The sequence below is a fragment of the Schistocerca nitens genome, chromosome 2 (assembly GCF_023898315.1).
Source record: "Schistocerca nitens isolate TAMUIC-IGC-003100 chromosome 2, iqSchNite1.1, whole genome shotgun sequence".
Lineage (NCBI taxonomy): Eukaryota > Metazoa > Arthropoda > Insecta > Orthoptera > Acrididae > Schistocerca > Schistocerca nitens.
Window position 1 is genome coordinate 867,416,870 of NC_064615.1, and position 10,741 is coordinate 867,427,610.

General features: G+C 43.1%; 1 protein-coding gene across 1 annotated transcript in view; it reads left to right on the forward strand.

The window, feature by feature from the left end:
• Positions 1-9,937, forward strand: part of LOC126237143 (matrix metalloproteinase-24) — a 169,375-nt gene extending 159,438 nt beyond the window's left edge. The window contains exons 9-10 of the mRNA XM_049946975.1: positions 2,941-3,077; positions 9,087-9,937. Coding sequence (XP_049802932.1) covers positions 2,941-3,056 — 116 coding nt within the window. The 3' untranslated portion in view covers positions 3,057-3,077; positions 9,087-9,937. The remainder of the gene's footprint in view (positions 1-2,940; positions 3,078-9,086) is intronic.
• The last annotated feature ends 804 nt before the right edge of the window (positions 9,938-10,741 follow it).

Here is a 10,741-nt window from a genome sequence, read left to right on the forward strand (position 1 = left end):
TCCGCTCGTCACGAAGCATCCTCCACGGAACTTTCCCCGGCTCTGACTCAACAGCAAACGCGTTCTGGAGCCGGCCGGAGTGGCCGAACGGTTCTAGGCGCTACAGTCTGGAACCGCGCGACCGCTACGGTCGCAGGTTCGAATCCTGCCTCGGGCATGGATGTGTTTGATGTCTATAGGTTAGTTAGGTTTAAGTAGTTCTAAGTTCTAGGGGACTGATGACCTCAGAAGTTAAGTCCCATAGTGCTCAGAGCCGTTTTGAACGCGTTCTGGACGACGGGTACACTTCCTGGCACGATTCATGGATCGTGTTCCGAGCATCAATAGAGGGCAACGCTCCTCGAATGGGATTGTGTAGTGACGACAAGCGATCACCATGGCAGATGTCAGCTGATCGTCTGGCTGGCGTCAAGAGGGTTCACGCACTGTCCGCCAGGAGCGTTGCGAAATCCTTTCTCTTTGTTGCAGCGCGGATTTCCGTGACGTTAATTTTCTCTGTGCCCTTTGCCTTTGCCTTGTTTATTCGTTCGTTTGGTAAGCGAGCAAAATTGTCATTGCTTACGTTTCGTGTTAGTGAGTACATAGTATTTCCTTGTTATGCTGAATGTGAATGGTTCAAATGGCTCTGAGCACTATGGGACTTAACTTCTGAGGTCATCAGTCCCCTAGAACTTGCAACTACTTAAACCTAAGTAACCTAAGGACATCACACACATCCATGCCCGAGGCAGGATTCGAACCTGCGACCGTAGCGGTCGCGTGGTTCCAGACTGTAGCGCCTAGAACTGCTCGGCCACCCCGGCCGGCGCTGAATGTGGAGGAATGCGATTTATGACGATAAAGTGTTAGTCCAAAACCACACATTCTTTCGTATCTGATTCCCGCTGAGACCAGAACACAGTACCGAGTTTGCAAGACTAGCAACCCATAGACATGCAACAACTACTTTATATAACCAACTTTAATACATTTTGACGATGACATCGTTTATTGAAGTCTGATCATGCGTAACTTGTAGGAAACGCGATCTCAACAATTTTTTAAATTGAAAAAAATAGTTTTTTTATCCTAAATTGTATTGGAACAATGTTACTTGCTTAGATTTGTCGCATATATATTTCTGAAACTAATAAACATACACAACGAATTTTGTTCTTTGATGGAACTCAAAAAGGTATTCTTCATACCTTTTCATAGGTTTTCAATATGCCCCTCTTGAGATGCACGGCATATGTCAATGCAATATTCAAATTGTTCCCACAATGCAGTGAGCATGTCTTGAGTTACAGCTTCCACAACTGCTGTTATGCGATGTCTCAGTTCATTCATTGTTGTTGGTAATGGAGGCACATAAACAGAGTCTTTTATAAATCCCCACAAGAAATGATTGGTTTGTGGGGGTTGAAGGAACCAGACTACAAAGGCCATCGAAATGCAGTTAGGTTCGGTGATCCTGGGGGCCAGTAATGTAAGGCTGAATCATTTGGTCCAGTGCCACCGATCTATTGTTCAGTAATCCTTTAATTTAAAAATTCCCACATTTACAGATGCCAGTGTGGTAGTGCCCCATCCTATTGGTAAATGCACTCTTCCGAATTAGTCTCCAGCTGTGGGAAAAGAAAGTTATCAAGCATATTCAGATATGTGCTTCCTGCAACAGTGTATTAGGCAAAGAGAAATGGACCATACACCTTTTCCCGTGAAAGTGCACAAACCACATTCAATTTTGGAAAATACCTCTCTTATGCTGTAGGAGGATCCACACCATACCTAGTTCGAAAGTCACGCTGAGCAGTTACTACTGATCCCGCACTGCGCAAACCATACAACACAAAACACTCTCTGTTGTCCCATAGAACTGAAGTGGGCGCACACTGCTGCCACCTGGCGGGAACAATGTAAAAAGAGTTTGCTCTTTCCCACAGTACGTTGTTCACGTACATCTCTCAAATAACATAATAGTTATGATTTTTTTAAATATGATAATTCTTTTTGATACATTATTATTATTATTATTATTATTATTATTTATTATTATTATTGGTGTTTGCCATATATATATATATATATATATATATATATATATATATATATATATATAAAGCATGTCCGGAGTTATGGTGAGGCATTGGCATCGGATGTTGTGTATCAGCATCCCTAGAGATGTCGGTCGATCACGATACACTTGCGACTTCAGGTAACCCCAAAGCCAATAATCGCACGGACTGAGGTCTGGGGACCTGGGAGGCCAAGCATGACGAAAGTGGCGGCTGAGCACACGATCATCACCAAACGACGCGCGCCAGAGATCTTTCAAGCGTCTAGCAATATGGGGTGGAGCGCCATCCTGCATAAACATCGTACGTTCCAGCAGGTGTTTCTCAGCCAGGCTGGAGATGATGCGATTCTGTAACATACCGGCGTACCTCTCACCTGTCACGGTAGCAGTTTTGCTGTCCAGCGCCATCTGTCGGACATTTTGTGAACTTAGTTTTTTTTTTTTGCTTCTAATAAAACCCCCGTGTCATTCCAAGCACGTGTGTCAATTTTTACCTCTCTATCTACATTTTCAAATACGATACTGAAAATGATTCATCAACAAAATGAGCAATCTATACAGTCAAATGGCGGAACATTCATTTAAACTGATCCTACTAGGGTTCAGTTTTTACCGTTTTAGGTACGGAACCATAACAACCAAACAAATTTTATTATTGTTTTCCTCCTTCATCGTAGAGTATCAGCCCTCATTAAAATAAGGGAATAGTAAACTGCAAGCTAGACAGGTACTGTGGATTGTATTTCATGCAATTAGTGGTATATTTGCATTGAGAGTTAGACGCCATAAATATGCAGGGTGTGTCTGCAGATATTGAGAGTAGGATGAAGTTTTTGAATATGCATGCAAACCGCGCTACAGCCGCCCTCTTTCATTTGCAGCGAAGACAGCAGGGAGGAAGAAGCGGAGGAACAAGAACCGGCGCGCCAGGCGCCGCAGGAGGCGCCCGGTCCAGCGGCGGCGAGGGAACGCCGGCCTGCTCTGCGCCTGCGATTAGCACACCAGTAGCCCGACTCCGGTACGTACCGCGCCGAGCCGAGCCGAGCCGCCGCCGATAGGGTAGAGTCAAGCGAGGAGGAAGTAAGCAAGCACTCCGGACAAAAATCCAGTCGCTGTCAAAAGGCACCACACTAATACCGTGCAACGGCCTCTTGTCGGCGAACAGTCCGCAAGCTTCTTTACACTTTGTCGTCCGCACGTCTCGTACAAATTTATTCGCTTTGCCCCGGCAGCGCTGGTTCGGATTAACTTGGATTGTCGCCGGCCGCTTCTCACCTTTCCGTTGATGACAAGCTTCAAACACATTGACTTTTGCCCGTTTCAATTTTCCTGAAATCCTCTATTTTGTCGTATCGTTCCACAAACTAGAATTTTCTTTTCAAGTAACTTCTCTGCAGGACTACACTGTTATAATAATTATCCCTGCAGAGGTGATGCCACTTTCCATCAGAAGCCGTCAATAGTTCCATCACTATTTTTGCTAGTGGATGTCCAGCGCCGGAATATATCTTGAATGAGGAAATGTATGCCGTACTCGAATCACAGCAACCGAATTAGTATGCCATATTTCGTAATTTTCGACGGATTGTAAACTTTAAAATTTAACCGTCCACGCCACGGTATCATTCCTTCATCAGATGAGATGTTTTGACTTAGATTAAACGTTCCTTTAAAGAATGAGATTTTCACTCTGTAGAGGAGTGTGCGCTAATAGGAAACTTCCTGGCAGATTAAAACTGTGTGCCGGACCAAGTTACTCTTAACGCTTCAGTGATCTCTACTTCCACATACGATTCCTCTTTCGTACATGTAGATGCACTGGACACAATTTAGTCTGCTGGCTGACGTTGATACTGTCCAGAAAGAAACTCGCACCTGTAGCCAACGTCGCTAATGCACGCTTTTCTCGGTTTGGAGGTATCCGGTTCGATTTGCGGTGGTGGAAGAAATTTTCACCACCAGCGTTTGACGGAATGCGAATTATCTGACTTTGAAACTATGTCGTCGATAAAAATTCCAAAACTCTCTGTAGCCTCTCAAGAACTAAGGGCAGGAGACGCTTTTTGTACTGTTAGAGAACATACTTTCACACAAGGACATATCATTTGGCGCCCCTTCTCAATCAAACTAAAAACTAAACCACGTCCGAACAGGTCTCCGAAAGCGCAAAGGTACCGATCGACCGCCGTATCATCCTCTGACGTTGGCGTCGTACCTCCCCTAGCCAGATCTTAATACCATTGTGACTATTTGGTAGAGTGAACCAAACGGAGCAGTCATCATACCAACAAGCTAGTAGCTGTCTAATTATCATTGAGTGGTTTCAGCTGTATATGGCATATATTAACACTATGCCGTCCGGCGACACCACAGTGGTGTCGTGCGCGAAACAGCGGTCAACAGCCGGCGACACCACAGTGGTGTCGTGTGCATAGTATCGCTCAGTGGTAGGCGACACTACAGTGGTGTCGTGAGCATAGTATCGCTCAGTGGTCGGCGACACTACAGTGGTGTCGTGAGCGTAGTATCGCGCAGTGGACGGCGACACCACTGTGGTGTCGTGTGCATAGTATCGTTCAGTGGTAGGCGACACTACAGTGGTGTCGTGAGCGTAGTATCGCGCAGTGGCCGGCGACAGCACTTTACTATCTTTTGCATTCTGTTGCTGTTTTGCTTAGGTAACAATAAGTTACACACGACAGCAAGTTTTTTGTTTTTGTAAGTACTTGGGCCTTTTCATCATGGCGGTCGAAAGAGACAATAGGATTATTTACAACGAATGAGCGGACGTCTTGTCTGACGTTCCGGACGACTTGGCCGATTTGGAATAAGACATTGGATATCAAAAAATGAAAGTTAAGCAGAATCGTAGGAAGATAGTAAAATACGACCAAGAAGAATTCGGCTCCTACCTTGCAAACTTTACAGAAGATCTCCTGGGAACCTTGCAGAGACGAGGTGCCGGCAGAAGTAAGTAAGGCTGTGAGAACGGTGCGTGAGTCGTGCTCGGGTAGCTCAGTTGATGCCGCCACGGTAGCTCAGCGTGCTCGGTCAGAGGGTTAGCTACCCTCTGTAATAAAAAACTGAGTGAACGGATCAACAAAGAACCTGAATGGGTGTCATCGGACGTCCGCAACGAACATATGCCGGCACGGTAGCTCAGCGCCGCAACGACCAAACCCAATGATTTAAAAAAAAAAAAAAAAAAAAAAAAAAAAGTTGGTAGAGCACTTGCCCGCCAAAGGCAAAGGTCCCGAGTTCGAGTCTCGGTCGGGCATACAGTTTTAATCTGCCAGGAAGTTTCGTTTCTTTAAACTTTTTGGAAAAATAATCAATTACAAATTCCAATTTGACAAGCTAGTCGGCATTAGCCGGTTTATTGTTGCTGTCGGAAAAATGTAAAAATGCTAATATTTGTCTGAATCGGTTGCGGGACATCGTTTTGCGAAATATCTGTGTGTCTATCAACGGATTCGTTGACCAAAATCATCGATTCGTGCTTTTTTACAATTCCCATAAGGATGGTAAGCCCAAAACATTTTCTAAGTTCGGGTCCCGTAACGTCGACAAATTTGGCATTTTTTAATCCAGTTTCCTTCCATTGCAATTTTGACTCTAGTACTTGTTAGTTTCGTTGCTAATATATTCAATTGGATCGTTCCTAATATATAATTCTACGATATCCTCGACGTTCTGTTTATCTTTGGGAAATATGTTTGGACCCAGGAATCCTTCAAATTTATTATTGGTCCTCGGTAAATCAAAGTCTGACCACTGTGCACTGTCTTCTTCGTCTGATTCAGCCGAATCAGTTGGCAACCATAGCGTTCGCCGGATTCTTCTTGGTCGTATTTCACTATCTTCCTACGATTCTGCTTAACTCTCATTTTTTGATATCCAATGTCTTATTCCAAATCGGCCAAGTCGTCCGGAACGTCACACAAGACGTCCGCGCATTCATTGTAAATAATCCTATTGTCTCTTTCGTCCGCCATGATGAAAGGGCACAAGTACTTGTAAAAACAAAAAACTTGCTGTCGTGTTAACTTATTGTTACCTAAACAAAGCCGCGCTGGATTAGCCGAGCAATCTAGGGCGCTGCAGTCATGGACTGTGCGGCTCGTCTCGGCGTAGGTTCGAGTCCTCCCTTGGGCATGGGTGTGTGTGTTTGTCCTTAGGATAATTTAGCTAAGTAGTGTTAGGCTTAGGTACTGATGACCTTAGCAGTTAAGTCCCATAAGATTTCACACACACCTGAACATTTTGAATCTAAACAAAACAGCCACAGAATGCAAAAGATACTAAAGAGCTGTCTCCGGCCACTGCGCCATACTATGCGCACGACACCACTGTGCTGTCGCCGGGCGGCATAGTGTTAATATATGCCATATACAGCTGAAACCACTCAATGATAATCACACAGCTACCAGCTTGTGGGTGTGATGACTGCTCCGTTTGATCCACTCTACCAAATATTCTCAGTGGTATTAAGATCTGGCAAGGTGCGGTACAACGCCAACGGTATTGCCGCAGCGGTAACACCGCTCCCGTCAGATCACTAGATCACTAGATCACCGAAGGTAAGTCGTGTTGGGCTTGACTAGCACTCGGATGGGTGAACCTTCGGGTCTTTGAGCGCTGTTGCCAATTGGGTTGCACTCAGCCCTTGTGAGGTCAATTGCGAAATTACTTACTGAAAAGTAGCGGTTCGGGTCACGAAAACTGACAACGGCCGGGAGAGCGGTGTGCTGACCACGTGCCCCTCCATATCCGCATCCAGTGACGCCTGTCGGCAGAGAATGATACAGCGGTCGTTGGGTACCTCTGGGCGTTCCGACATCTGTTCGGACGTGGTTTAGTTTTTAGTTTGATTGAGAAGGAGCGCCAAATGATATGTCGCTTGTGTGAAAATACGTTCTCTAACAGGTCCTGTCCAAATGACAGATCAGCACAAACAGCGTCTCCTGCTCTGAGTCGTTGAGAGACTACAGAGAGTTTTGGAATTCTATCGATGACATAGTTTCAAAGTCCGACAATTCGCATTCCGCCAAACGGTGCTGGTGAAAATTTTTCCACCACAGCAAATCGAACCGGATACCTCTAAACCGAGAGCGACGTTGGCTAGAAGTGTGGGGTTCTTTCTGAATTATATCAACGTTAATCAGAGACTAAATTGTGTCCAGTGCATCCACATCTACGAAACAGAAATCATATGTAGAAGTAGTGCTCACTGAAGCGTTAAGAGTAACTTAGTTTAAAATAATGGTATTTATTGACGTGCTAGACGCATTAAACGAGGAGTTGTCTCCTAGATGAAGCCGTTCGTAACTAGAAAGCGTTCAGAACCTGTCAGCATATTTCGATCTCTATCCGTTCAGATACTCCCGTCAGCTGCAGCGCCGAGTCGTCTTGGAGTTCGTTTTAGTGCGCTACGTGGACACCAATATCAGTGGATATTCGCAGTAATAGTTAACACGGTGTATAAGAGCTTGCGGATATCGCAGGTGTCTCAGAAGATATCCGCAATGATTAACTGCTTTGTGAATAGAAGTTAAAGGACAGTGTCAATGTTTTTATACGAATTTCATCAACTGAAGAGCGGGAATGGAAAATGTTCTAAGTGCAATTTTTTCACAAAACGCTTCTTCAGTGCTGTTGTGTTCTCAATACTCTGCGATACGTCCCTAGATTTGGTCCACGCGCTCTGGTAGATGACGCATGGTCACTGTGTCAAGCTGCGCTTCCTTCTGGAGTGTTGAAGTTTAAAAGATAATAAGAACCAATTTTTGATGAGCCACAGTTTCAGTAGTTAGAAGCCTAATGTTGTATTTCTGTACTTATATCGTAACAAATAGAACGTAGTGCCTCAGTATTAATGATACTTTGAATAAATACTTTCTTCCTACTATTTTGTCGAAAATTGCCATTTTTGAGATCGTGGCTGTGTACAAAATACAAGGTGATTCTTGTAAAGAAGAAAACAGCAACTAGCAATTGTTAATAACGCTTTTGATTTGCACAAACAGCGCCGTTACCGGTTTCGAAGCGACAACCTAAACTTGAACTAACTTATTCTAAGAACAACTCACACACCCATGCCCGAGGGAGGACTCGAACCTCCGGCGGGAGGGGCCGCACAATCCGTGACATGACGCCTCAAACCGCGCGACCACATAGCGCGGCAAAATTTTGTTGACATTTGTTTGGTTGAGAGAGGGTAAGTGTGTTTCAAGAAGTTGTATCCATAAATATTACGTAATTTTCTGTTGGCGCACATCCTCAAGCATGCGAGAAGTCGACAGTGATCGTCTCCTCTAAACAAATACACAATAAAATGCAAATGCCAAACATGGAGCCGCGTGGGGTAGCCGTTCGGTCTAGAGACGTCTTGTGGCGGTTCGCGCGGCTGCCCCCGTCGGAGGTTCGAGTCCTCCCTCGGGCAGGGGTGTGTGTTGTCCTTAGCGTAAGTTAGTTTAAGTTAGATTAAGTAGTGCGTAAGCCTAGGGACCGATGACCTCAGCAGTTTGGTCCCATAGGAACTTACCAAACATGGAAATAATAAAATAAACAAACCTTAGAAAGTAACTGATTAATCACGAGATAATTTCTGCTGTAACTCCTCGCGCAGAGAGGCTGATTGGATTTGTATTAATATGTAGAGTGGTCTAATTTAACAACGAAAGTTTCTGGTAATATATGGTATATTAAGTGCACATCCGTGAGAAGTTAGCTTGCGATTAGATTCTCTTACAAGTAAGTCTACAGGTACACTATCTTACTAATTTTCAACATATCAAACAGACAAGACATCTTTAAAACTAAGTAATATGTCATGAGGGAAGGATCTTTGCAGAGAACACATGCACTGCAGACGATATGAGTACCGAACAAAATGTAAAAATAGAGTGTAGTGTAGGCTGTGAACATTGAATATATTGGGACAAACTGGTTTAGAACACTTAAGAATGTAAGAAAATCATTCAATACACAAACACTTCGTTTTTGGTGTACTTTTTTCATTTTTCAGGATTGCACTCAGCAGGGATTTGTGGATGGAGAGCTGGCTATTCGACGAAAATAGAGAAATGGAGAAATAAAGCATCCCAGAGAAGCAAATTCAAGAGAACGAATGGCCTGCTCAAGCACTGCACACACAAATGGCGGAAACTGGATGGAAACGAACAGACTATAACTTTTCCAGGCTGGGTATGTTACAGACTTTGCCTGTAGCGACGGACCAAGATTGCCCTGAAAATATCTCAAGTTCATGTTGTGTATAAAAATTACATTTCTCAGCTCCAATCATGGAAGTATATGTATGTTGTCATGAACGCTTTCTGTGACACCACTTTTGCAAATTGTTGTCTTGAGAAAGACTATTTGAACGGTGCGCTAAGTTTTAATTTTTTCGTCATAAAGAAGCCATAACGAAGGGAAATGCACTTGAAACGTGACATGAGCCCTACACAGATCCGAAAATCTGTTGCTTTCTGTCAACGAAGATATGCTGTGCAATGAGGTTGTTTATAACCAACCAATTTGTCCCAAAATTCTTTTGTATTATTTCAACGCTTAACAAAGTTGGTTCTAATAACATTGCGAGATTAAAAGATATAGTTTAATTAATCTTTGAGTTCATACATATGTCATGAGACAATACTTTTGTACGAGAGTAAGCTAGAATGATTGTTCACGGGTGCCATTAAGAATAAATTTTATTGACAATTGTACGACAACTTACTAGAGTCAGAGAATGACTCAAACTATCTGTGTCGTAGTTCCTAATCTGTCTCCTCTTGTAGCTCTGATATTCAGAGCGATATTTGTGTTCATATAAAGATTTTATAACACTTTGTTCAACTGTACATAAGCGTTGTGTGATGTACTGTGTATAAAGTTAATAAAAATAGCATTTCTCTGTATTTTAATGTAAACCCTTTTTTGCACTTTCATTTCAGAGGCATAATTAAGAATTTCTTTCGCAAAAGGCTCGTTCATTGTGCACTTTGAGGAAGGGGAAGAATTAATTATTTTCGTTGCCATTTAAGAAAGTTGTTTCTGAGATGTTTCGATTTTTATTGTAGAATAGTACATTTACTAGCGTTTTTTCCCTTATGTGGTATCTCAAGGAACTATACAGTGCGTTCGGAAAGTCGCTGTGCATTGGAGAGTTCGGACTACGAATGCAGATTACGTTGGCGGTCCGAAACGAAGTTGCCAGAACACCAGTTGCAAGAACTGTTTTTATACGCGATTGTTTTTTAATTAGTTCTGCTGTTGCGTAACATGTAACTGTTTAGTTCAGTTGATGAAAGTTACTGAAAGCGATGTGTAGTGTGTAGATGTTTAATATGTTTACAAATTATGGTGATTTCAACTGAGAAACGTATTTTTCTTATTGAATGAGTGTTTCGACGATGGGATAAATACACAGATTTATGTAGGAGGCATTTATTGAAAAAATCCCAGAAACCGTTGTACCTCATCTTAATGCTTTTCGTAGACTTGTTGAGAAATTTCGAGAGGCAGGCTCATTGTTAGAAGCCGAAAGAACTGGAAGACCACTTAAACTAAACGAACAAAAGTTGTTGGATATTTTTGACTCTATGTAGCAGAAACCAACAAAATCATTGTGCAAGTTGGCACAAGAAAAAGATATCGGGCTTGCAACCGCACATAAAG